This window comes from Talpa europaea, assembly GCF_964194135.1.
Source record: "Talpa europaea genome assembly, chromosome: 8".
NCBI classification, from domain to species: domain Eukaryota; kingdom Metazoa; phylum Chordata; class Mammalia; order Eulipotyphla; family Talpidae; genus Talpa; species Talpa europaea.
In genome coordinates, this window is record NC_140075.1 from 92,599,752 (window position 1) to 92,626,687 (window position 26,936).

General features: G+C 54.0%; 1 protein-coding gene across 4 annotated transcripts; it reads left to right on the top strand.

Moving 5' to 3' along the window:
* Positions 1 to 1,527: 1,527 nt before the first annotated feature.
* Positions 1,528 to 26,786, top strand: PLEKHG3 (pleckstrin homology and RhoGEF domain containing G3; the record flags this gene model as incomplete). Of its 4 annotated transcripts, XM_084241316.1 has the most annotated exons (18): positions 1,528 to 1,551; positions 12,574 to 12,960; positions 13,737 to 13,834; positions 15,025 to 15,094; positions 15,399 to 15,445; positions 15,551 to 15,701; positions 15,778 to 15,909; positions 16,157 to 16,339; positions 16,614 to 16,706; positions 16,939 to 17,025; positions 17,234 to 17,267; positions 17,517 to 17,615; positions 20,069 to 20,158; positions 20,570 to 20,634; positions 21,515 to 21,796; positions 22,395 to 22,511; positions 24,138 to 25,551; positions 26,053 to 26,786. In XM_084241316.1, 18 exons carry the CDS (start codon positions 1,528 to 1,530, stop codon positions 26,784 to 26,786), a joined length of 4,107 nt encoding a protein of 1,368 aa, XP_084097442.1. The 4 variants fall into 4 exon arrangements, with proteins under 4 accessions (XP_084097442.1, XP_084097444.1, XP_084097445.1 ...); XM_084241319.1 differs by lacking the exons at positions 1,528 to 1,551; positions 20,069 to 20,158 and adding an exon at positions 20,989 to 21,011 and having other exon boundaries at positions 12,580 to 12,960; positions 20,570 to 20,608; positions 21,515 to 21,883; XM_084241318.1 differs by lacking the exons at positions 1,528 to 1,551; positions 20,069 to 20,158 and having other exon boundaries at positions 21,515 to 21,883.
* Between the last annotated feature and the right edge of the window lie 150 nt (positions 26,787 to 26,936).

The following is a 26,936-nucleotide window of genomic DNA, read 5'->3' on the forward strand; positions in this document are numbered from 1 at the left end:
GTGTGTGTCTGTAGTAGAGTATTCATAAGTCCCTTTAAAGCGCGCGGGTGAGGACCCACAGCCAGAAACCCATTTAATATCGGGGTTGCTCTATAACAATACTACCAATAAGTATGAGTGAATTTGAGTGACCTGTTTTCAGACAGGAGGTCATCTCATCCCTGATTCTGCATCTTTCAGTTGGCCTGGGTCTGACCGGGCAGCAAAGATGAAACCAACAGGTTGGCTCTCCATTCCCACATCTTTTTCTCAGCCTCCACTTGGAATGTCTTTTCTCTTGTAAATTCCCAGAAAATACCATCCATCTGTGTGCTTCAGCAATCCTCTGGATGTGTTTCCCCAGCTTCTAAAACCAGTAGTAGGATCTGAGTGGGAAGAAAAAAGGACACAAAACCCCCAGGAAGATCTAGTCCTTATCTTCAGGAGACTGTAATTGAGTTAAGAAGATAGTTTAGGATACTTGGCACTCACTGAGCTGCTAGGCGGATCAGTACTCCCTGCTGTTGGGTACCAAAGGAGAAGGGCAGTATGTGCTGGTCCTCAGGTCATCTTTTGCTGTCACATAGCCTTTTCTGGAGCCATCTATGGGCTAGTTGTGAATCCCCAGGTGACTCCATTTTGGCCTCTTTCACTATGTGAGCTTGTTGTGAGCAGAGCAGGGTTACCTATAAAAAGACAGTAAGTGCCTGAGGGCATTCCCATGGCAGAGCTGAGCAATGGTGCAGTTCCATTCCATCTCTGGCTCCATCTCTCTGACCCTATAGGTTGGTGTTGGGAAATGCTGAAGAGCAGAGAAAGCATGGATTCCCCAAACCCTGGCTTTACTGCTTACCTGGCTGGCTGTGTGGCCCTTCCTAGAGTGCTTTGTCTCACACTGTGGAGAATGTATTTAGTACAATGTCTTGTATGCCTTAATAAAATGCTCGTTGAGACTATTCTAGTCTGATATCTTGGGAGCCCCTTGTGCCTCGATTTCCTGATCTGAAAATGGCTGTAGTAATCCCTGCTCCTCCCCTCTGCTTCCTCCTCTGTTAGGAAAACCAAAGGGTTAACACCTCAGGCTATTAAGGGCCTAGGTTGGGGGAGGGGCTGCATAAACGGAGTATTGTTGTGCCAGTGAATGATTTGGCTTTGTTCCTGCATCTTCAGTATTTGCCTTCCTGCAGTTGGTATCCTCTGTGTTTAATTGCCAGAGATATTGGCATGTCCTCAGCGGTGTAGCCCTCACCTGTGGGACCTTGGGGTCCTCACCCAGCAGGGACCAGCTGATTTGTGGTGGGAAGCTACATTTCCTGTGTTAGGGGCCCCCCCAGGAATCAAGAATGACAGAAATGCAGAAAGTATGACCCACACGCGGAACTAGTCTGAATAGGACGTTTATTGAAGAGGTTTTGCAGGAGGCGGCGGGTGCTTTAATTCCCCAGGCTGTTGGTGGCAGCTCGCTGCCAGCCCAAGCCTGTTAACTGCTCGGCTGCCGGTGCTGGGTAAAATGCAGTGTCCCAACCCCGCAGGACCCTGGGCGCTCAGATGGGTGCCCTTTTGAGGAAAGAGGTAAGTACCTGGCTGGGCCTGGGCCAGGGAACATGAGTTAAGGGTGACCAGGACTACCTCAACTTCTGGCCTTCAAGCCTTACCAAACTGTCCTGTGCAGCTGGGCCAGTCACAGGCTTTGGGACAAAAGGGTAGCTTTCTCCCTTAGGGGTTCAGAAACCGGGGACCCCACAGGTGCAGGTGTAGGAGAACCGGTCCTTTTTCAGCCTGCCCTGGCTGATTCAAGTGCATTCATCCATCGTGGCTGAGTAAGAGCAAGACAATCCTGTGTTCCTTTCGGAGGTGACCGCAAATAGTTTTGCTAGGAGGTTTCAGAGGGTCTTCTGATGTCTGAACATTCAGAGTTGGGTGGTTAAAGAAGGGTGGTGGAGGTGTCCTTAGAGGGATGCAGTGCACCCACACACATGGGCAAAGCAGAGTTAATCTGTTCTTCCTGAAGTTTCCTTTACCCAGAATCTACAGAGAGTGGTTATTTTGGATAAAATTAAGTGCTGGCAGGTGGAGCAGGTGAAAGGAAAGTTCTGTCTCTCCCTCTTTTGTCCCTGCTGGACGCACCATAAGAGTGTATTGGCCACACCAGTGGCCACCACTTCCAGAGTCCTGGGCCCCAGGAACTGGAAGGTCAGTGGGCAGTTCCTTCCCTGATCCTGGCTATGTCTTTCCAGACTGAATCAAGGTCTTGGTTTCCCCATAGTGGGACCCGGCTGCCCAGGCCATGCCACTACCTGCCATGTGTATCCCCTTGACCCAGAATTTGAGGTTTAATGACAGCTGCCCCTCCTGCAGCGTTCTGATCTATGTAACATCTCAGCCAGGGAGAGAGTGCCTCTCCTCCCCCTGGGAACTGGTTGGATGAGTTTCTTGGGCCTCCCTGTTTGAGGCCCCTTAGAAGGATAGGTGAGGAACCTGGGGGTGGGGTCAGGAGCTGAGCGTAGAGGGGGCCCTCCTGGGATTGGGATCCATGAGGGGAAAGTATGAGGCTCTGCTGTCTGCACGCTGGCTGCCTTTGGGAATTGACACTTACAGTGGGACTCTTTCAGGCCTACCTTGGAAAATTCATTTTCCTAACTTCTCTGGGTCAGGCACCAGGCTCAAGGTCAAAGCCGGGGCAGGTTGTTGGAGCTCTTCTCTTGCTCTACTCACCAAGGGGTAAGGAAGGCTGGGGGGACTTGGCAGATTGCAGTGGTTCACAAAAGGGGCTCCTCATATTTATACACTTTAGCGGGTCCAGACCCTCAAGCTTGGAATTGTGTTTTGTGGAGCTGTTCTGCTGGCAGCTGGCAGCTTTGCCCCCTATTTCTAATTTGTTTGGGGAGGGAAAATAAGAATTTGGGGAAGGGAAAAAAAAAAAAACCTTTGGATAGTAAATGTACACTGACCCCTCCACCAGCCCGGTTAAAAGGTACTGGCCTGGCATCCCAATAGGAGAGTCTCTTCTGGTTGGGACCTGGTATTTAGTTTTCTAATGTGGGTATTCTCTTTTTACAAGCATTAACTGATATGTTGTAGCTTCCTACCTTTGTTTGAGGCCTTGTCTCTTCTCCCTTCATGTGGCTGGAGTGGGCCTCATTCTTTCCAGCACATGCTCTCTGAGTGTCCCCTCTCCCTCCTTCCTGGAGCTGTCTGTGTACAGTCAGCACCTTGGCCTCTGGATTCTTCTTGAACATTCTTTGGCCATGGGAACACCCTCTGCCATATCCCCATCAAGCAGTTTGTACCTTTTCGGAGCATATTCTCATGGAGCCCCATCTCCATCTGTCTCAGTCGTTATCCCAGGGCTGACCTTGGTGTGCACTTGTCCACAAAATAGCTGGCAAATCCCCCGGCAGTCCTCAGTCTGCTTTCCAGTCTGGCCTCTGCTGCCAGATTCCCCAGGTCCTTGAGTGGCCCGGGTCCTTTTGGGACTCAGTTTTCCCAAGCTGTGCGTTTGTATCTAATGCCTTCAGGTCTCTTTTTCACCTGGAACAACTTTTCATCATGTAAGACTCAACTAAAATGTCACCTCTCCCGTAAGCTCCCGTGGACCCCCAGGTCGCACTGACTGCTCCCTTGTCTGTTACAGTTTATTTGCTGGCATGCTTTGTGGATTCTCTGTTTGTATGATGATTTTTCCTTCTAGAATTCAGTTCCTCAAAGACAAGGACAGTGTCTTATTCATTTCCGTATCTCCAGGGCCTAGCTCCATGCTCAGAAGTGTTGAATGAATTCCCAAACTGGCGGCAACATTGAATTCCAGGACTGCTCCCGACACCACTGTGCGCCTCCCTTTTGTTGTGGATGTGCTTGTCTTGTTCCTCCTGGTAAAATATCAGCCTTGGGGAGCAGGCTGTGTGATTCATCCATGTATCTATCTCCCACAAGCCTGCCACACAGTCTTGTGCAAAGTGGGTGCTTGAAAATACTTGTCTAGTGAAGTTGGAAGCTCACAGCTTAGGTAAGAGGCTCAACGCTAAAGACCAGTGCAGACGTGGTGGGGAGAGTTGCTCACTGCCTTGCCCCTTTCCATCCAGCTGGTGAGCAGAGCTCGTGCCGACGGGGGGCCCTTGGGCTGTTCATACGCTATCTGCTGCTGTCCCCTCTTCGACATTCCCTGTGACTTAGAACTGTGTGCACACCAGGGCTTTTCCCAGTGCCTTTGATTTTTTTCTGGGCTCTCTCAAGGCATTCACCCTGAAGTTGGGTACTGTTTTTTCCTTAAAACCCAAGGAACAGTATCAAGGGTAGTTTTCATTGGTCATTTATTTGTGTTTTTACTACCTCCAGGTACCTTAAATTCTGTTCCTGCTCAGACCTTCTGTCCCCCTTAACTCTGTTCATCTGCAGCTCCTAGCAGTACATGCTGTCTCTCTCCCTGTGGAGCCCTGTGGAATGCGCCCTGCCTGCTACAGCAAAGACTCTGACTCATTTATACTTCATTTTCTGCTTTGACCTTCTGTTGGGCATGAATATTAGATTGTTTTTTCTTTCCAGCTGAATTGCTTTGCACTTGCCCTTATAAGATTGTGATCCCAATCGATGTTGGGCTCATCGAGGATGGATAAACAGGGTTGGTGGGAAGGCAGAGGGTTGACCATCATGTTTAATATGGAACCATATCATTAATTGGAGATGGGGGGGGGTCAATATTTTAAGCATAAATCAGAAAAATAACTTGTTCTGGTGCTTGTGGAGTAAAAAATAACCCAGCCTACATCATCACTGTTACCCACTCCGGCGGTCTCACTGTGTCAGATGATGTACAGGTGGCTCCATTTGTACCGCCGCAGTCTTGGAGACCAGTGAGCTTGGTACTATCGTTGTACTTGATTTGCCGATGAGGAACTTAAAGCTCAGTGAGGTCAAATGACTTGCCCAAGGCCACACACAGCCAGTAAAGTGAAGGAACTGGGATTCAAACCAAACTCCAAAGCCTCTGAAGGCATTTAATGTCCTTTACCACCATGCTCAGTGGACCCCCATGCACACACATGCCTGCATATTCTCTCCTCTGCTAAGAATTCAGGTTCCCGCTAATAACCCCCAACGCCTTTGAACTTGATGCAATAGTAAGTGCTGCAACTCTTGAAGGTACAGTTCCTCTTTCCTTCCCCGGCCTAGAGACCTCAAAACAAGCAGCCCCTGCAGTGGGGCGAGGAGTAACAAGTGGGCTAATTGGCAGGGCTGGGTTCTTGAATTTTGCTAATAAGGAGCAGTGTCTTGCGAGCCTTTTTTGATACAGACATCAGAGAAGTGGGACCTCTGGGCACATTGGATCTTCCTATGATTCCAGGGTTGATTTCTAGCACCATCTTTGGCTGCTTCATCTTTTGGGGACATTGTGTCTTCTGCCTGCTGGGAGCCAAGTTGACCTACCCTGGCGGTGAGCAATAGTAGTTTCTCATCAGCAGTAATTTGCTCTCATTTGCCTATAGTATGTGTTCCTGTGAAACTTCCTGGTGGACTGCTTTTCCTGGGATATTTTTGGGGGGACTGTATTGCAGCCCCTCCTCTAAGCTCCATAGTGGTTCCAGGGTCACTCTCCTCTCTTCCCACTTAATGTGTGACACAGCAGAGCCGCTGTGCTCCAGCTCACCTGTCTGGGACCAAACTCAGCCCCCTAATTTAATTTGGGGTGATTGTGCAGTCTCTGCTCCTGAGTGCCTCTTGGCTGATTGGAGGCTTGTTGGCTGTGACTAATATGGAAACTCACAGGTCTAGAGGAGCTGGCTCAGGAGTGGCTTCAAACACTGTTTATCTTTCTGCTGACTACAGTAGTGGTGAGAGCTGCTCCAGGCACCATCCTGCAGTCCTTCCAGCAGGTGTTTATTAAGTACCTACTGTGTGCATTGCCCTCTGGGGGTGATGGAAGGAAATGAGAAAGAAAGGTTGTACTATCTAGTCCTCAGAAAAGCTTGTGCATAGGAACTTTCAGGGATATTTGGGGACATTCGGGCTCAAGGGAGTGTGTGTGTGTGTGTGTGTGTGTGTGTTATATTAGTGTCCCACTACTGCTGTAACACCTCGGCAAACTAAGTGGCTTAAAACAAAACAAAACACATTTATTAGTTTATACCTCCGGAGGCCAGAAGTCAATAGGAGTCTACAGGGCTGTGTTCCTTCTGGAGGCTCCCTGTTCTTTCCTTCTTCCTGGGGCAGCCTGTATCCTCTGGCCGGGTCCCTTTTCTCCTCCGGCACAGCCAGCACCTCGCATCTTGCGGGCTCTTTCTCACCGCCCCTCTGCTTGTATTGTCACACTGGCTTCTTGCTACATCCCTCTGGTAAGGACCTTTGCAATGACATCAGGCCTACCCAGATAATCCAGGATAATCACTCCTTCTCAAGATCCTTAACTTAATCATACCCGCAAAGTCTCTCTTGCCATATAAGGCAACTCTCACAGGTTCCTTATATCCAGAGATTAGGATGTAGATATTTTTGGGGGGAGAAGTTTTCAGTCTACAATAGTGTGTGTGTGGTAGGAGTTGGGAATGGCTGAGGAAGCCTTTCTGAAGGAGGTAATTTGGCTAAATTTGTGTAGAGAAGGGATCTGGGATATATTCCAGATTTAAGAAACAGCATGAACAGAGTGTGGCAGGGAAGGGTGATGGGGAGATCAGTGGGGTCTGGGTGAGTTTTGTTCCTGCTGAAATAAGGTGCCAGGGGCTTTCCATCTTTTCCAAGGCCAGGCTGAGGGAGTTTTCTGGACTTCATTCTGCAGACCCAGACTTCCTCCCAGATTCCAGGTGGGAGGACTCTGTTGCCAGCCACAACCCTTGTCCTTTCCTGCAGCTGTGTTCTGCTTGGAGGACCCAGCCACACTCAGCAGCCCCTGCTGCTCTTGGGCAGTGGGAAAATGAATTCCCAAGGGAAAATGATTTGAGCCACAGGCCTGGGTTTGGGCGGCCCGAAACCTTGGCCACGGTGTTTACACAGCCTCTGTGACAGTCACGCTCCTCACGTTGAACAGTCATTCCCAGGCAGCTTCCCCTCTCCTTTCTTAAGGTACTAGAGTCTGTAGGGACATGGTAAGGAAACCGCTTGTCAGAGGAAGGGGCAAAGAGCCAGACCCTCTCAGGAGTCCTCCTCTTCCTGGGAAAGCCTGAGGTGCTGGTGAGAGGTGTCCTCCTTCTGGCTTGGCCTCCCTGGCCCCCAGCGCTCACTTAGGGAAGGGCCTGGGCGGAGCTGTGGGGAGCAGTGTGGTGTGGCTGGGGTGGTGCTGAGAAGTGCCCTGAGCACAGCTGCGTGAGCTCAGGATCTGAGCTGAGATCTCTGGAGCTTCGCATTGCTCCCTCCCTGTTTGTCTGGTTGGCCTCTGTGGCTTCTTTCTGGTACTCTGCGGAGGCCCTGAAAGAGGATATGGGGGGAATGTCAGGGAAAGGGCAAATCTGCTGGCTGCTCTGGTTTGGAGCCATTGGAATGTCTAGGAAGTGTTTGTAGTTGTGAGATGAAAGGGAAGGATTTGGCTTGTGTGCAGGTACCAAGCACATTCCTCCACTTTCCCTCACTGGGCTGTGGACGTTGGAACAGTTGCCTTGGGGAACCCCCCTGCTCCTTTCCTGCCTGCCTGCGAAGCAGTGTGATGTGTCAGGCTTCTGCTTCCTGGGTGTGGGCCGGAGAGCAGTAGGTGAAAGGATGACATCAGCCTCCTCTGCACCTGAACCCTGCCTCTCAACCAAAATGTTCTCTGGGGACTCTTGGGCATGCTGGCCTGCAAAGAGGCCTCACCACCACATGTCTCCCCACTCCGCTCCTCTCCAGTCTTCTCCTTAGCCCACTGGCTGGGAAGGGAGTGCCAGAAGGGAATATGGCTGAGCCCTGGGAATTCCCAGGTTCTTGAGAAGGTTTTGGGTGAGTGTCCTTGTGGGACCGTCCTCTGTGAAGTGGAGGATGCTCACTGCTGCCTCAGTGGCAAGATGAGAGCCAAGAAGACAACACTGGGCTGCTCAGGTTTTGAGAAGTGTGATTTTTTCCGTTGGAGGTGGGGGTGCAGGTCAGCTTGGGGACATGGTGCTGAAGCACAGTAGGGAGGAGACGGATGTGGGACTTGGTCCAGTCAGCTGTGCCGGGAATCCAAGGGCTTGCTGCAGCCTGCCTGCCTCGGGGCCTGGGGGTATTCAGGGTAGGTAATTGAGAGGTGGGGCCTATAACCTAGGCAGGTATGGGTGGAGGAAGGGTTTATTTATTTTATTTCTAAAGATTTATTTATGCATACAAGAGCTGGGGTACAGGCCAGAGATGTGGGGGTGGGGTGGGTGGTGAGAGGATTCACCAGAGACAGAGTGGGGAACAGAACAGGCAGACTGACTGAAATACACTATTGAGGGGAGCAGCAGGCGAGGCAGGAGAGGTCTGCTTCACTATGTGGGTTGCTCTCTGGCCGGCCTGGGGGCCTGGGATTGAACTTGTGCTGCAGAGGCTGTGAATTGCTTCATAGTGCTGTGCTTAACCCCTTGCGCCACCAGGGAGGCCCGAAAGGGTTTAAATTTTATATTTAAATTTAGAGAAAGTTAAAATCTAGATATTAGATAAAATATCTAGATATTAGATAAAATTAGCAATTTAATTTTTAAAATTTAAATTCTAAGGTTGAAATTTAGAAAGTTTAGAGAAACTTATCTCTCTTTTTCTTCGTCTGCCCCCTAGACCCTTAAAGTTATATGTCTGAACTTCTTGGGCCCTTCAAAAGGAAAGGATGTAAGGAACATTGTCAATGAGGCCTTCATGGGGTAGAATGTGAGAGACAGTTTCCTAAAAGGCCAGTTCACTGATTGATGATTGACTGGTGCGATTCATGCTGAAACTAGAAGAGGTCGACAGTTGTGCATTGCTTAGGGGAACAGGGGAACTGGGCATGGTAGGATGAAATCCATTTGGACTGTGGATTTCACTGCTGTCTGCCTGTCACCCCTTTTCTGGGATCCTGTTTTCCTAGCAGACAGTGTTTTCCAAGGTGGGGGTGAAAACATGGGTTCTAATCTTGGCTTTGGGGTGAAGCTCGGTGTGGAGAAAGTTGCTTCTGCACAGGGGCATGAGGGCAGGCCCTTAGCTGTCTCTGTGGGAGTCTAAACTCCACACGCAGTAATGGTAGGGAGCAATCTTTGAGAACCTCAAATTGACTATGGTGTCTCTGCTCTCACTGTCCAATGATGTCCACTAATAGTGCCCATTAGTACTCTGCCTTGTTTACTCTTTTGTGACCTGTGACCCTCTGACCTGGCATCTGTGTTTTACCATGTTGTTCCAATAAGAGAATGAATAGCCAGAGGTCACACAGTAGAATGCCTAGAAATAGCCATAAGGGATTTTAATTTTAATTCTCAGTGTTCCCTCCCTCCCGCCCCCCAACATTGGAGTGGAGAGTAAGTGAAGTGCCATGTTAAAAGACCTGATCTTTGCAGTTTTAATGTCTAACACACAGCTTATGCTAAGGCAAAGCCAGGACTTCCAGTGCTGTGACTAATCCTCAGACTGTGGCCTCAGCTGGTGTGAAATCCATTAGGGAGGGCAGGAGCTGTGTGCCTGAGTTCAAATCTGGGCTCTAGTATGTGCTACTTCTGTGGCCTCAGTTTCTGCTCTGTAAAATAGGATGATAACAGAACCCCCCCCCCCCATGGGGGTGTTATAAGAATAAATGGCTTATTATAGCCCTAGTTCTTAGAACATTTTAGCTGTGGTTTATGCTTTGTTTTAGTCCCAGGGGGATTTAGGCACAGGACATACTCTAAAAATGTGAGCTTGGAGCTGAGTATTACAATTCCTGGCATGCCATGAACCTTTCTTCCTGAACAGAGACCTGCTGGGAACTGGTGGAGTTCAGCAGCCATGCTTGACTTGTAACTGAACGTGTGAGTGCCCTTACTCTCCCTTTTCTAGCTCTGACTTGCACTGTGAGCTCAGATGGCACTGCTGGTAGGAAGTATCAGCCAATAAATCTTCTTTCTTCTCATTACCCTTGTAAGTAAATCTTTTGTTAATTTCTCACTGTTAAAAAAAAAAAGAAAAGAAAACTGATATCCACCTCTGAACACTAAAGGAATTATCATGGTCAAAAAAATAAATAAATAAATAAAAATTTAAAAAATAAAAATGTGAGCTTGGCTTGTAGGCAGACAAACTGTTAAACAGGAGAAAAATTTTCCAAGTAGAAAAATTGCTTTAGCTCCTGGGCATGCTTGGACCCCATTCAATGTCAATGAGGTCCACAAAGAGTGACCCTCGGAATGTAGCTTTTAGAAAGAAATCTCCCCAATAGTGTGTGTGTGTGAGTGGGTGGTAACTAATCCTTTGAGGCTGTGACCTGGTCTGTTTAATCCATTTGGGACTTGGGCCTTTTCCATTTAGCCTCTCCGTAGGAGTCAGCTGACCCCAGGTCTGATCTGGGAAAGGTCTGAGGCCATAAGTCCCTGCCCTGTTGTTCCAGTCAGATGGGGTGCTCCTGACTTTGCAATGTGATGTGAAAGGCACCAGCATCCCACAGAGCTGAGGAGTAAGGGCCTGCGCTGAGTTTGGGTCTTTTTCTTTGTGCTTGGATGACATGGTGTTACCCTGCTGACTGGCTCTGCAGAAAGGCCCAGCTGACTAATTTTAAAGGCTCTTTTGAGGAGGGAGGAAAAAGTGGCAGTGCTGTATTTCTCAAGGGGCTCTCTAAGATACTCCTTTTACAAAGATGCTCCTGTTAACCCTCCTGGTCTTGTACCTAGTGGGAGGGGGGTGATGGAGGGCAGGTGAAGGCTGAACTGGCTCCAGTGCTGCCTCTGTGTCCTCATTTGCAAAATAAGAGGCTCATGTAGAGGACCTGGGAGGGCCAGCCTCCTTGCCCCCAGCTGACAGGTGCAGTGGCAAAAGTGCTGGCTTGACAGGGGCCTGCCGTGCTGGCGTGGAGGCTGACTTTGAGCTCAGAAGCACCTATGGGTTCCCCTTCGTGATCCATTAGGGTCCCTGCCTTTATGTTACTTGGAATCTAGGGTAGGGGGGTCTCAGATTAGTTACAGTCTCACATAGTGGCTGCTACAGTGGGGGTACCCTAGAGTGCTGTAAGATTATGTCTAAGGTCCCCCATGTTTGGTTCCTGGGGAGTTTCTAGAGTGGGGGTGACTTCTAATCTGAGACCTGAGGATTGGGTATAAGAGACACAAATTGGGATGGTATGGCACTGAGAGGAAGGGGAGGAAATTGTGTCCTGAGACAGTGTTTGCAAAAGCCAGAGCTCAGGGTGCTGAGACAGAGGGGCAGAGGCACGGAAAGCCCAGACGCAAATTCAAGGGTACTGGTGATGGCATCTTCTACTTCCTTCTGGTCGCTCTGGCCTGTGGTCTAGTAGCTTCTAAGCCCCAGAACTTGGAATAGAAGGCTTTGGTCAGGGGAGGAGAGAAGGGTGCATAGGAACTTGTTTCCTGTGAAAGTAGCAACCAAATAGCTCCTGGAAAGTGGTGTCGGTGAGTCCTGGCTGTCTGGGGTGGGGTGAACATCCCTGTTCTTCCCAAAGGCCACAGCCCCTCCCATGACTTGCTGTTGCAGCCTGTGAGCTGAACCATCTGCTCTGGGAATAAAGTCCACCTCAGACTGTGTTTGCCTCACCTGGGAGCAGTTTCCTGCTTGTTACTAATCTAGCTGTGCTGAGGGGTGCCTGGGCACACTCACCATGGCTCAGCTCTGGGGAATTTCCTGTGTCCGGGGAACCACAGTCAGGTGCTTGTGACCGGGGGTGGGGGCAGGGGCAGAGGCGGGGAGTAGCGTGGGCTCTCCCTTTGCACCATCTCTTCTGCCTTCCCTCTCATTTCAGGTTCATGGTGAAGCCAGGGGTGCCCCAGAGATTTTGCAATCCCAAGGGGGAGTATTACCCGCTGGCGTGTGTGCTGTCTTAGCCTCTAAGGGCCAGAGCTCACCTGTCCTTGTTTGGTGACCCTAGTGCAGGCTCCGACATGCAGGCGTTTGGAAAGCGCTTTTGACAACTCCCATTCTCTTCACTGTATTACTAGTTGATGGAGCCCGACTTGCCCTGTGCCAGGCACCGTGCTCAGAAGTGTGCCTCTAGCAGACCACACAGCCTTGGCAAGGATGGTGGGAACTACGGCCCTGAGCCCCTGACTGCTTCCCCCCGCAGTGGGGCTGCGCTTGAGTTTCCAACAGAAGGTGCCCCTGACCACGTGCTGGCAGAGATGTTCCCTCTGCTCTTCTGGGGGCTCCAGTTTCTGAGCCCTTCATTGTCCTTGATGTGGTCTGGGAACGACAGAGCAGGGAAGGAAGGTTCCTTGAGCAATCTTGTTGATGCTCATGGACTTGGAGGGAAGGGATCACCTTGGAATTCAGAGTCATTCTTCATTGTGGGAAAATATACATAATGAAAATTTACATGTGAACCGTGTTTAGGGGTGTGGCTCAGTGTCTTTGGTACCGTTCACGCTGTACAACCAGCACCACCATCCATCAATATTTTCTTGCAAAACAGTAACTACTGCTTGCCGCCTCCCCTAGTGCCTGCCAGCTGCCCTTCTGCTTTCTGAGAGGATTCAGAGGTTTGACCCTTTGTCCATTCTGTCACAGAATCTCCCTGCGGTGCCCCTGCCAGGCAGCGATGCCAGGATGCCCGTCTCTGCCTCCCCCTGCCAAAACGGCAGCCAGGAGCGGCCGGTGAGCCTGACCTCCTCCACTTCTTCATCTGGCTCCTCCCGAGACAGCCACAGTGCCATGGAGGAACCCAGCTGCTCTGAGCCTTTGGCGGAGAACGGGGGAGGCTCTCCCCGCAACCGGCACCCCCCCAACAGCAACAACAACTCCAGCAGCTGGCTGAACATGAGGGGTCCCCTCTCCCCCTTCAATGGCCGGGGGGCAGCAGGACCCACGCACAAGCTGAGCTACCTGGGCCGAGTGGTGCGGGAAATCGTGGAGACGGAGCGCATGTACGTGCAGGACCTGCACAGCATCGTGGAGGTGAGGCCCGCCCTGCTGGGGCCTCCAAGCTCAGGTGGTCAGGGACCTGCCCATCTCTTCCCGGGGCTGACCTCTGGCCTCCAGTCGCCCAGCTCTCTCGCATAAACCTGCTTCAGCCCTGGAAGGACAGTTCCCCTGACACCTTTGTGTCAGATGGTCGACTGCCCTTGCAATCGTGGGGAGACCTTCGTCTCCTGCCTTCCCTGAGGCTGTGGAGGAACCACACTTCCTGTGTCTCTGGGTCAGATCAATAGCTTGGGCACAGGGAAGGCAATGTGAAGATGGAGGCAGAGTCTCTCGGTTAGAAGGCCAAAGTCTAATCGAGATGTCAGCCGGATCGGTTGCTTCTGGAAGCTCTCAGTGGGAGGGTGCGTTCATGCCTCTCCTTGCTTCTGGTGCTTGCTGGCCAGCCTTGGCTGTGGGCGCATCGCCCCGATCTGCCTCCCTCTTCACAGTGCCTGCTGTGTCTCTGTGTACTCTCAGAAGGACACCAGTCATTGGACTTGGGACCGACCCTAATCCACTTCGATGTGGTCTCAAGAGCTCTAAGTGATTACATCTGTGAAGATCCGCTTTCTAAAAAAGGTCATGCGCTGTGGTTCCCAGCGGACATTCATGGGGGGGCTCTACCCAACCCAGTGCAGTAGGTGGTATCATCTCTTTGCTGTAAAAAGCAGTGCAGGAAAAAAGATGTGGCTCGAGGAGGTGGGGGGCCACGGCGTCATGTCATGCAGGGCGGGAGGTGGGGTCTGGGCTGAGAGCCTGTCTCCGCGCAGGACTACCTCTTGAAGATCATTGACACGCCTGGACTGCTGAAGCCAGAACAAGTTAGCGCCCTCTTTGGGAACATAGAAAGCATCTATGCACTGAACAGGTATGTGCGTGGGCCCGACGTGCTGCATTGCTGCCTGTGAGGCCCATCGTGGAGCCAGGCAGGTGCTGTGGATGTCCCTGGTCTCGCGGACTATGACGTGTGGGTCCAGGGCCTGCTCTCTGAGGGTGGGAAGGATTTCCACCCCTGTGCAGTGGGTCAGTTAGCTGCCTGCCGGATGGGGGGTGGGGGTGGGGCACCAGCTGGGGCCATGTGTCCCGGGGCTGATGTCCTTCTGCCACTCGTGGGCAATAATGCGAGGCCGTGTGCGTGTTGGGGCCACTCTGGGCCAGTGCCCCCTCAGAGGACCACTGGACCCTTGCACGTGATGTTCTTCCCTCTGGGTTGCCCCTTTGTCCCTCTTGACTTCTCCACTTGCACATCTCTTAATTTCTTCTCCGCCTTTCCATTGACCCCAGGGGACGTCAGGGCTCCTCAGAGGGGATCCGACCTAGTAGGGGAATGCATAGGCCAGGCAAGAGGTGGTGGAGGAGGCTGAGCAACACCTGGCGAGGCTCAGAGCAGAATTGCTCCTCGAGGGCCAGAGTGCACTGACCCTGGACCGCAGACTCCCCAGGGAGTGGTGCTGACCTGGAGGAGCAGAATTTGAGGGGGTAGTGCCGACAGGATAGGACAGAGCTTATCCCAGCCCCTTAAAATGGGCAGAGGGACTTCCTGTCCCGGCTGTGCTCAATGAAGATGTTTTGGGGGGGCAGGTAGGCTTAGGCAGGATGGGGTGGAGGTCTGGGAAAAGAGAAGGAGCAGGGGGGCACTGTTTCTAGGGTTTCCTATAGTGCCCCAGCTAAGGATGAGGGGTGCTGGGACTCCTCTCTCCCCCACATTCTTCTGAATTGGGGGCCTTGTTTCCTTTTGAGTCCTCACTCTCTTCTTCTCCCCTTAATCTCTGCTTTTGTGTGTTTGACTCCTGCCCACAGAGGAGCCGTGTCCCCTCCCGAGGTGGGTACTGGTGTCCCCCCTCCTTCTCTTGCTTGCCCAGCACGTGGGCCTCCTCTGCTCCCTGTCTTTCTGTGGTTGCTGCCGTGTGCAGGGCTCACGCTGAGGGTGGAAGCCGACCCTAGCATGACACCAGGGCTGCTGTGTGTCTGGGCACCAGGAAGTGGGGACGGGGGCGTGTTGGTGGCTGTGGAAGCTTCAGGCAGTCCGGGGTCTGACCGCCACTCTCCCCTACCCAGCCAGTTACTCAGAGATCTGGACAGCTGCAACAGCGACCCTGTGGCTGTGGCCCACTGCTTTGTCGAAAGGGTAAGAAGGGCTGAGTTCTTGCTCCTTGACTTCCCTCGTTGGAGACTCAGAGAGACAGGAACCCCCAGCTTAAGAGGACTTCTGGGTCTGGGGACCTTGCCTTGAAAGGGAATGGGGTCTGGGATGGAGTGAGGGGCTGCAGGCAGGGGGCATGTCCTGCACAGACGGGTAGGAGATGGATCTGCAGGCACGTGGGAAGGTGGGTGTGGGCAGAGTGTGTTCTGGGGTGGGGAGCCTGAGGTTGGTACCCCAGGATCACAGTCACATGGGGGTCTCCTGACAGCACTTTTTGGTCTCTCCTTAGAGCCAAGAGTTTGATATCTACACCCAGTATTGCAATAACTACCCTAAGTGAGTAACTGGATGGAGGGGAGGCAGAGCCACTGGCTGAGTTCGGAGATCCCACTTTCCCAGCCAGGTCTCCCCAGGTGCTGACAGGCCCTTGTCCCCTCCCAGCTCAGTGGCTGCCCTGACGGAGTGCATGCGGGACAAGCAGCAGGCCAAGTTCTTCCGGGACCGCCAGGAGCTGCTGCAGCACTCACTGCCCTTGGGGTCCTACCTGCTAAAGCCTGTGCAGCGCATCCTCAAGTACCACCTGCTGCTCCAGGTAACCCAAGGTCATGCCAAGTCGGTGGGGGTGTGGGGGTCAGGCCAGGGCTGCTAAGTTCCTGTCTCCTGCATAGGAAATCGCCAAACATTTTGATGAAGAAGAGGAGGGCTTCGAGGTGGTAGAAGATGCCATCGACACCATGACCTGTGTGGCCTGGTACATCAATGACATGAAGAGGAGGCACGAGCATGCAGTTCGGCTCCAGGTGCCCTGGGCTGGTGGCTGGAGGGACATACGGGGTCAGGCTGAGCAGGGCATGGGAGGTGGGGGACGTGGCTCTTTGCTGGGGTGAGCTGTGGGGTCGTGTCTTGTGGGGAGAGATTCTCTGGGAGGGACCCTGTGGCAGCATGTGTGTGTGGGGACCTAAGTGGTAGCTGGGTCTGTGGAGCTTCTTGGGTCCCAGTAGGGTCATGGACAACCTCACCCTTGGGGTTGGGGCTTCTCTGCTGCAGGAGATTCAGTCCCTGCTTATCAACTGGAAGGGGCCAGACCTGACCATCTATGGGGAGCTCGTCCTGGAGGGCACGTTCCGCGTGCATCGCGTGCGCAATGAGAGGACCTTCTTTCTCTTTGACAAAGCGCTGCTCATCACCAAGAAGCGGGGCGATCACTTTGTCTACAAGGGTCACATCCCGGTAACGAGGCTGCCGCTGTCTCCTCTGCTGCCTCCCCACCAGCCCTCTAGCCCTCCAGCCCTCCAGCCCTCCTGCTTTCTCCCTTCCTTCTCCCATTTCCCAGGGGCCTGGGCTCCTCTCCCTGTCCTCTTCATCAGGCCCTGGCTGCTGTGGATACAGCTCCATCCTGAGATTATTCTCCCTGCCTCCCTCGAAAGCTTCAGGGACTGGGGACCCTGTGCCCTAGGTAGTCTGCCCCCCATCTTGTGCTTGACTGCCCTCTCCCTGTGTCCAGTGCTCCTCCCTGATGCTGATTGAGAGCACCAGAGACTCCCTGTGCTTCACCGTCACCCACTACAAGCACAGCAAGCAGCAGTACAATATCCAGGTACAGGTGGGCCGGGCCAAGGAACTGGCTGGGGCCAGAACTTGCCTCCCCAGCTCTCTTAGCTGCGCCAAGCCTCACTGTCTCCCTCTGGAAGGTGGGATCCTTGTGGGCACCTCTTGAGCTTCTCCTGAGGAGTCAAGGAAACCCCAGCACAGCCCTTTTTTCTACCTCTGCCCCCACTTTGTGGCTTCAGGCCTGTGACAATAACCTCCCTCTCCCTTGGCCCACTTAGGCCAGAACAGTGGAGGAGAAACGGAACTGGACTCATCACATCAAGAGGCTCATCCTGGAGAACCACCATACCACCATCCCCCAGAAGGTGAGCTCCCACTGCCCCCACGCCTGGCTTGGGTACCTCTCAGAGCCCTTCTGGGGCCTCAACTTCTGGATGATGTTTCCATTGGACAGCCACGGGCCTCAGTGCAGCACTGTGGGGTATCCCTGTGTGGCAAGAGTGTGTCCTTGGGCCGAGGGAAGCAAAGGACTCACAGCCAAGTACTAACCAGCTGCGTTTCCTTCTCTTCCAGGCCAAGGAAGCCATCTTGGAAATGGATTCTTACTGTAAGTGTATCCTTTCTGCTGATTTATCCTCATTGCGTGCTTTTGTAGGCCAGGCTGCATCTGCGGGAAGCTTTGCCTGATGCTTTTATTCCAGGGTGGGACTCTGTGCCTGCACATTGCAAGATGGAAGAGGAGGAGGGTGCTCCCCTGGAGCTGGGTGGGGGGCAGAGGTGTGGTTGGGTACTGGCACAGAGTCTTGGCCAAGGCTGATGTTATTCCAAAAGCCTGATTGTCTTCCTCCTGGTGCAGATCCCAATCGGTACCGTTATAGTCCAGAGCGGCTGAAGAAAGCCTGGTCCTCACAGGATGAGGTGTCCACCCACGCGCGCCAGGGGCGCCGGCAGTCTGGTAAGCGAAGGGCTGTGTGTGGTATAGAGGGGCCTCTTCAAGGGGCCTTTACTCTATAGGTGGGAACTGCTGCAGCAGTACCAGGGGCCAGTTCTTGCCTTTTGGGAAATCCTGGCCAAGGCAGGATGCGGGGTGCACTGGAGGGGTCAGTGGGTATGTGGAGCATCGTCTCTCTGTGCTGGTGCTGCCCCCACCAGGCCCTTCCATGCCCACCGTGGTTGGGCGGGCAGCCCACCTTTCCCAAGACCCGAGGAATGCCGTCCACTCAGGCCTTGGTACCCCTTCTTAACTCCTTCCTGGACACAGTCTGGAATCAGCCAGGAAAAATGCTTGGACATCATGGATGGTCCCCAGCCAGGTTCAGTGGAGCAGAAGGAGGATGTGAGGAAAACAAGTTAGACTTCAAGTGGCACCAAATCCAGACAGGAAATATTTACTTTGGGTCTCAGGGAAAAGTTCCATTTTCCACTCCTGGGTTGTTTTCTTCCATGACTGGCCTTGCTGCCATGGCCTTAGTGGAATGAATCGTCTACTTAAAAAGAGAAAACCTTGAGTCTCTTCTTAGCTCCCGTGGTATTGCGTGTGTGTTTCTGTGTCTGTTTTCACTCTGCCCATCAGTCTGGGGCCCAGGGGCAGATTGGACTCCAGCAGGCTATCTGTCAAACTCAGGCACCAGGTGGGAGCTGGGGTCAGAGCTACCTTAGAGGCCCTGGGAGAGACAGGGAGCACTGTCCTGGCTGGGATCTCTGAGGTGCACTGGGCTATGATGGGCTGTGACCGAAGGGGCCCCAACAACTGTGTGGACTAATTAATTGGCTTCGATCTTCTAGAAGATCGTTCTTATGGTTTTGTTTTGTTTGGTAAGGCTCCTGATAGATCTCGAGTCCTACGCGGACTTGCCGTGGTTGCAGAAATTTTATGGGGCCAGTGTTAAAAGCCTATTAAGTAGGGGGTGTTCTTTTATAAGTCTGTGGTTTTTTTTCTTTTCCTTGCTTCTCCTTTCTCTTCTTGTGGTGCCGCCAGCCCTCCCCATCAACTCGCATAGCTTTGAGTCAGAAGCTGCTGGCACACGGATGTGTCTAGTAAGTGCCGGCCGCGGTGCCGGTGGTAGCAGTGGTGACAGTGCCTGTCACAGCATCATCTAAACGGTAGCTGTCCAGGCACGTGGGAAGGGAGCTGTTTTAGAGCTACACATTCCATACCGCTAGACCTTAGCCTGCAAACATTAACAGTTGGGTTTTACTTGTTTTTGTGTTTTTTTTTTTTTAAGTTTTTTTTTTTTTTAAATAGAGGCATGCTTTATTTATTTATTTATTTATTTATTTATTTATTTATTTATACATACATACATACATACATACATACATACATACAAGCACTGGGTACAGTCAGAAGCGCGGGAGGGTGAGAGAATTCACCAGAGCCAGAGCGGGGAGCAGAGCAGGCAGAAGGACCGAAGTACACTGCTGAGGGGAGCAGCGGGCGGCAGGAGAGGTCTGCGCGCCATGTGGGACCCTCTTCCGGTGGCCGGGGAGCAGCCGGGGATCGAACCGGCGCCGCACGCTCAACCGCTGCGCCACCGGGGAGGCCCTTGTTTTTGTGTTTTAGCTGTAACCATTATGAAACAGATATCTTTCTAAAAATGCTTAAATTCTTGAGCCTTTTTAAGGTAGAGGATGTTGACGACAGTGCACCTTTTCTTTTCCCTGCCTGGGTGCAGTGGCGTCACTGTATGCGGGGACAGCCTCCTTGCACGAGGCTCCAGGGCCTCCAAGGGCAGGTAGGATGGTGGTTGCCATAGAGACAGCTAGCATTTGAGGTGTGTGTCCATCTTGACATGGCAAAGTGTTACTCTCATCTGCCCCAGCACACTTGCCTGTAGCAGCCCTCCTTGCCGTCTTCTGTTTGCTAGAAGTCAGTTGGTTAAACTTCTGAGAAGCATGTGTCATAGCAGGCCAGGAAGTCACTGGAGGGAGGATGGGCCAGTGCAGGTCCTCTTCTCTGATGGCCTCTGGGCCTTCTCTGCCGCCTCCTTCCAGAAAGCTGAGATGGGCAGATAAGGACACTGTGTGGATAAGTAAGGCACTGTTGTCATCACTTGTCGCTTGTTTAATATTCTGGATTACACGTCTTGAAATGAAATGAAAGAATAGAGCATTTTATGTTTCTCATTTAAAAAACTGGATGTTCACTTAAGTGTGCACAGAGAGTACGAGCACACTGGATTGTGCACTGCTCGGGGAACAAAGTTCTGTAACATGCTGTCCTGCCCAGGAACAGGAGTTTCCTTCTGACGCCACGTTTATAGTGGGCTCCCCCTTAGGGACAAGACACGTCCCTTGAGGCAGTGTCCTCTCACCTGCCTGTTTGTCTCAGGTCTGTCTCTGAAAGGGCTAGGGTACAAGATGGTGACACCGTCGGCCTAACGGATGTGTTTTTTATCCCGTCCCCAGAGCCTGGCCAGTCCCTGCACAGCCGGGCAACACTCCCCAGCGGGCAGCGAGGCTTCATGGTGCCAGGCCTTAAGGGCCGTAGAAAGTCGGGTGCGACCTCTGCTTTCCAGCCTGGACGCTGTGAGGGGCTTGGTGTTGGGCGCAGCTAATGTGCTGAAGTGCTCCTTTCAGGGAGGGGGTAGCCTGCTTGAGGTGCAGCCAGGGCCCTCTGGAGCCATGGCTGGTCTGGTCGGTGGGATGGGTACAGAGTGGGCTGTGGCTCCAGAACTGAAGAAGGCAGGGGTGGGCTGACGCAGGGGTGTGGGCAGAGCTGCTCCTGGGGGCTGCTGGTTCTTGAGGCCCCTGGGGCAGGGTGGGAGTGGCCTCACTCAGGCCCTCCAGCTGTGCGGCTCCAAACCAGAGTGGACTTTGAGCTGGTGATGGGTCGGTGGTTCTGTGAGCATGGGGCCTGCACGGCTGTTTTCAGACCTGCTCTCACTCTCTAATTTCTTTGTTCCTCAGAGCCCACCAGACACTTGCTGAGGCAACTCAGTGAGAAAGGTGAGTGTAGGAGGGGTGGGCGGGAAGTGAAGAGGGTAACACGTGGGTGGGGTGTAGAGGACAGTTTTAAGGGGGGCTCTGCCTCTGTTCCTCCCTTGAATGCACTTCACCCCATGCGGTCTGGGTAGAGGGTTTGAGGCCCCCCCACCCTGCACACACCTTGTACCTGGTATTCAGTAACAGCAGGAGCAATCAGGCCTATGCCATTCTGTATCGCCCCACCCCAGGAGACTGGGGTGAAGGTCCTGGGATTTAGGGCCCCTGGTGAGACCTTCCCCAAGGGCCTCTGGGCTCTTTCTCTGGCTTATGAATCTCCCCTCTTCTCCTCCCCCACCCCTCTCCACCCCATTGTCCATGCTGGGACCCTTCGGTGGCTGCAGCAACCAGAGCAGCAGGAATGAAGGTAAGGCCAGTGGGCGGAGGAGACTGACCGTGCAGAGGTGGGTGGGACCTCCCGGCCAGCCCCCTGAGCGCTCATTATCTTTAGTCATTCAGCAAATACCTGTCAGTCACCTGCTGTGTGCCAGGCCCTGTGTCATGAGGGTCACAGAGATGAATCAGCCATGGCCCTTGTCCCGGGGGCCCCTCCTTACCCTTTTCCTGGATGGCACCCTGGTAGTGAGTGGCCTGCCCAGTCTAGAATCTCTCATTTTTCCCTCTCTGGGGCAGGCAGGCCTCTCTCGGTCTTGAGTTCCTAGCCAGGTGCTGGTCCTAGCTTCCCACCTGAGACCTGCCCTGTCCTTCCCTGCACTCCCCACCCCCTTACCCTCACTGGACCCCGTGGACACCAGGGACGGGTGACTATGTGTGACTTTCTCTGTGAAACCTCCCCACCCCACTGACCACTACCAGGAGGAGGGGAGGTTGCCCAGAGGCCCGTCACAGTGGTCTTGTGCTCTTGGACAGCATGCGGGCAGTGCCGGCACTCTCCTGGACTTTGGGCAGCACCCCCATACTCCGGGCCTGCAGTCGGAAGCTGAGGGGGCTGCCCAGGAGGAGCAGGAGGAGGAGGAGGAGGAGGAGGAGGTGGTGGAGGAGGAGGAGGAGGAAGAGCAGGCCTTTCAGGTCTCTCTGGAGGCCCTGGCAGGGCATGAAGGCAGCAAGAAGGGGCCTGGGCCGGAGCCCCCAGGCTCAGAGGAGGAGGAGGAGGAGGAGGAGGAGGAGGAGAGCCTGGCAGTGGCGGAGCAGGTAGCCGACTTTGCCAGCTCCCTGCTGGCCGCCCTCCACTGCTGGCACTATCGGGCCAACGCTTTACTTTTCTCCCGGGGCGCTATGGTGAGGTGTCTCTTTGATCTCCCCTCCTCCTTGCATGTTCCCTGGCACGTGCATGCCCATCCAAGAGGCCCCTTCCTGCCCCCCTCCCCGCCCCTGTCCTTGTCTTTTACTCCTGCCATCAGCACTTCTTAACCCCTCGCTCGCTTTCACGCCCTAGTGAGTCCCTGGCATGTGCGGTTCCAGTACTGGGCGCTAACCAATGTACTACCCAAATAGCATGACTAGAGGGGTGGGGGCCGTGGGGCAGGGGAGGAGCCGGTAAGGGGTAGGAGACGGTGGGAGGGGGGCAGGAGGAGGGTCTGGTGGGTTGGCTTGTCCAAGGCTGCATGCGTGACAGGGGTTTCTGGGCCCCCTGCAGTCCATGTGGACTGTGGAATGGCTCCGGGCCAAGGTTGGCTCTCAGTGCACCCCAGCCCCCTCAGGGCTCAGTAGGTGCTACCTGTGTGGGGACCCAGAAGGCACCAGTTCCCAGTTGGCCTGGGATCTGACTTAGGCCCTCTGCTTGCTGCAGGGGAAGGGGCGCAGGGAGTCTGAAGGCCCCAAGAGCTGCAGAAGGCCCAGCGGCCGGTCTCCGACCACCAGTGCTGAGAAGCGCATGAGCGTAGAGTCTGTCTCTTCCCTGCCAGAGGTGAGTAGCCTGTAGTCAGAAGGCGGATGCTATAGGGGTACCTGGAACCCAGTTCTCCAGGCCTGCAGGTGGGGCTTTCAAGTATGGTATCTCCCATTGGGCCCATGGGAGCAGGGATTCCCTATTGCCCAGGGCTCTCAGCCCTTCAGGAAGTCTGTCTGGCCCGAGGGCGTGCATGGCTTGGTGAATAGACAGCATCTTCCCTGACTTAGAAACAGGGGTGCAGTGGAAGTGACTCATATTTTGGCCAGGCTGCCTTGTCAGCAGGCCAGACATTTAAATTGTGCCTGTGCCCACCTGGACAGAGGGGAGGGCATTGATGCCTAGCAGACGCCATCGCTGTGTCGAATTTTTTCTTCTTTCTCCTGTTCCCTAGTTATAGAAGGGAGAAGGAGGCTCAGCGAGGTCAGGTGGTAGTGCCAGACTCTGGGCATCTTCTGAGGGGCAGAGCTGAGATCAGACTTGGGTCCATGAGTCAGAAGCCCACGCACCTCTACCTGCCATCCTGTGGGTCAGGTGAATGGAGTCCTTTGCTTTCCTGGAGTTACAAGGAGAAGGTAATGAGGCCTAGACCTCAGGGTAGGCCCCGGCCAGGACAAGACTGAGAAACTTGGATGGCATTGCATAGGTGTCCAGTGAGAATAGAAGGCAAGGCACATGTGTAATTTCAAATTTGCTTATAGCCATGTTAAAAATGATTTAACCCAATATATCCAAATGTATCATTTCAATATGTAATCAATGTTACAAACTATTAATCAGATACTTGGAAAGAGTCTTTCTAATCTGCTGTGTATTTGCCCTTACAGCAGTTCTCAGTTTGCCCTGGGCACATTTTGGGTGCTCGCAAGCCAGTGGTGGCTGGTGTGGCTGGTGTTGGCCAGTGCAGGTCTAGATTATGGGTCCTCCTGTGCATAGTCTGGACTAAAACAAATAGAATCAGGTCTGATTGCTTAGGAGTATTTGATCATCTCCCAAAAAAACTCTGGAAAGCTGCCCATGCCAGCCCTTTTCATGGTTCAGATGATTTTAAGGTGGTCAAGAGGGAATTCTCAAATTCACTTCTTTCCTTGTGCATCTGCTTGGGCATTTGCCCGCATGGTCATGGAGGCGGACTGCCCGGGCCGACTCCCAGGCTTCTAGAGGATTCTAGAACATGGTCCTGGGGCCCCTGGACCTGACCCACATGGGAAGTTGGAATGGCCTCTCCTGTGGCTCAGACCTGGGCTTGAACACAGAACAGCCTCATGGGAGACGCCTCCAGGGCTTTAGGGAACTGCCTGCCATCGGCAGGGAGTCCTGTGTCATGCCTCTGGCCCTGTGTTGCGTGTTCCTGCCTGTTCCTGTAGTTCCTATACAGGTTGCCCCTTGAGCCCTGAGCAGTGCCCTCTCTCCACCCCATTTATGTTCCAAGGATTCTCCCTGGGTCTGAGGACGTGGGCACCCAGCTTCAGGTTGACTGAAGGGACCCTGTTGCATTCCTCTCCTTAAGCACCTGCAGCCCCTCTCTTAAGTCAGCTTGTGCTGACTGCCGGGGGCCCTGAACTGCAGCCCTTCCCTGGTGTCCCTCATGCCTCGGGTCGCATGAGGGAGGGTTTGGCTCACACAAGCTGTCTTGCTACCCAGGCTGACCCTGATCCGGAGCCCTGGACAGAGCGAGAAGTGTTTCCCACCATGGAAGGTGCCAGCACTGAAGAGATGCCCTCAGACACAGAGTCTCCTGGAGCCCTAGAAGCACAGCTTGATGTTCACCAGGGGCTTTTGGGGCTGGACCACCCGGGTGACATGGCGGACTTCATGGTGGCTGAGAGCACTGAGGATCTTAAGCCTCTGAGCAGTGAGGAGGAGGAGGAGGAAATCGGGGCCACTCAGGAGCCCGAGAGCCTGCTGCCACCCTCTGTGCTGGACCAGGCCAGTGTCATTGCTGAGCGGTTCGTCAGCACCCTTTCTCGGCGGAGCAGCCTGGCGCTAGAGGATGGCAAGTCCAGTGGCTTTGGGACCCCAAGGCTGACCAGCCGGAGCAGCAGTGTGCTCAGCCTGGAAGGCAGCGAGAAGGGCCTTGCCCCGCGTGGGGGCACCACAGAGTCCCTCAGCTCTCAGCTCCCCCCAGAAGTGGACATGACTATGGCGGAGGCCACAGAGAATGGCTCTTCTGTCAATGGAACAGAACCCCCAAGCCCAGGCTGCCCAGTGGAGCCCGACAGGTCTTCTTGCAAGAAGAAGGAGTCGATGCTGTCCACCCGAGACCGGCTGTTGCTGGACAAAATCAAGAGCTACTATGAAAATGCAGAGCACCACGATGCGGGCTTTAGTGTCCGGCGCCGGGAGAGCCTTTCCTACATCCCCAAAGGGCTGGTGAGAAACTCCGTGTCCAGGTTCAACAACCTTCCCAGGCCAGATCCAGAGCCAAAAGCTCCGCTGGGGCCCAAGAGGCAGGTTGGCTCCCGGCCGGCTTCCTGGGCCCTGTTTGATCTTCCAGGACCAGATCAGGCAGGGCCTGAGGACCCCGCTCCTATCACTGATGCTGAGTTCCGCCCATCTTCAGAAATTGTGAAGATCTGGGAGGGGATGGAATCTTCCACTGGGGGCCCTCGGAAGGGGCCAGGCCAAGGCCAGTCCAATGGTTTTGATATGCATGAGCCACTCTTCATCCTGGAGGAGCACGAGCTGGGGGCCATCACCGAGGAGTCAGCCACGGCCTCTCCAGAGAGTACTTCCCCCACCGAGAGGCCTAGTCCGGCCTGCCTGGCCCGGGAGCTGAAGGAGCTGGTAAAAGAGCTGAGCAGCAGCGCCCAGGGGGAGCTGGTGACTCCACTGCACCCCCGGATTGTGCAGCTCTCCCACATGATAGATGGCCACGTGAGTGAGCGAGTCAAGAACAAGGTTTACCAGCTGGCCCGCCAGTACAGCCTCAGGATCAAGAGCAAGTCAGCGCCAGCCAGGCCGCCGCTGCAGTGGCAAAAGGTTTCTCCTGAAAGGGATGGGAAGAGTGCCTCCACCCCGCACCTGCAGGAGGAAGCTGGAGCACCGGGGGACAAAGGTACAATGATGGGAGCGGGAGGAGGCCCTGCCCACAAGTCGGGGGATGGAAGACCCTTTAAAGAGCCCCCTGATTCCTGGGGAGAGTGACCCCTAAAGAGCCTCTACCAAAGAGAAGGCTAGACCCCTCCCCAAAGGGCCAAGCCCCCATAATAGGCCAAGCCTGCAACCCTGGTAAACGCCTTCCACTGCCCTCCCCAGCCCTTTCTATGTAGCAGAGACCTGTGAGGAAATGAGGCCATGACTCCCTCTTTTCAGAGAGCAGAAGCTGTCATCTTTTCCTTTGATTCCTCACCTCTTTTGTCCATTCTTCCTGTTTCTTCCTTCATTCTTCCTATAAAGGGCCATGCATAGTAAATGAGATTTCTCATTTTGAAGATTTTCTCTTCTGTAACACCCACACCCTCGCAGCCAGCCTTGCCTGGACAGTGGGTTGAAGGCACTTCAGAGCCCTCCTCTCTCCCCTCCTGCCCAGGACTCAGGCGGCACTCTCTCCTCACAGGTAGGAGAAAGCCAGTGCTGTCCCTCCTCAGCTATGAGCAGCTGGTGGCCCAGGAGCACAGCCTTCCCAAGTCCTGCTCTGCTGGTGAGATGTCACCCCGGCGTTTCTCCTTCAGTCCTTCTGCTGCAAGCCCAAGGACCCCCTCGCCTGGAGTCCGGCCCTCCACCCGAAGCCCCCTTAGTCCCTTGGACACCGAGACCTTCAACTGGCCTGATGTCCGAGAGCTGTGCTCAAAGTACACCTCCCACGACGAGGCGCTCCAGGCTGAGGGTAGCCGGCCCCGAGCCCCGCCTGTCAACCGGAGCCGCTCGGCGCCGGAGAACGTGGTGGAGCCGCCTCCGTCGGGCAGGGTGGGCCGCTGCTGCAGCCTGAGCACCAAGAGGGGCCAGGCAGGTCTGGAGGCGCCCCAGCCTCAGCCTTCTGGGGAGTTACCCCAAGGCGTGCCTAACGGAGAGGAGGACCTGTATGTCACTGCTGACCTCACCCTGGAGGACAACCGGAGGGTGATTGTCATAGAGAAGGGGCCCCTGCCGGGCCCTGCAGTGGGGCCGGGGGAGGGGAGCAGGCGGGGACCAAGTTTGTCTGTGGCCATGCAGGGGCCGGGCGAGGATCTCCAGGAGTCTGCAGAGTATCTGCCGAAGGAAGAGGCCCCCAAGGACCAAGTGGACCCAAGCCACCAGGGTAGGGTGAGAAACCTAAGGGAGAAATTCCAGGCCTTGAACTCCGTAGGCTGATGCAGCCCTAGGGTAGGAGGTGCAGTCTGTGGTGTGGGGAGGAAGCTTGGCTTATTTGCCTCAAGCCTGTGCTCACCCTGCTCACAGAAGCTCCACCTAGGGCCCTTGAAGACTCTCACCTCTGTTTCCCCCTGAAGAAGGTTCTGGTGT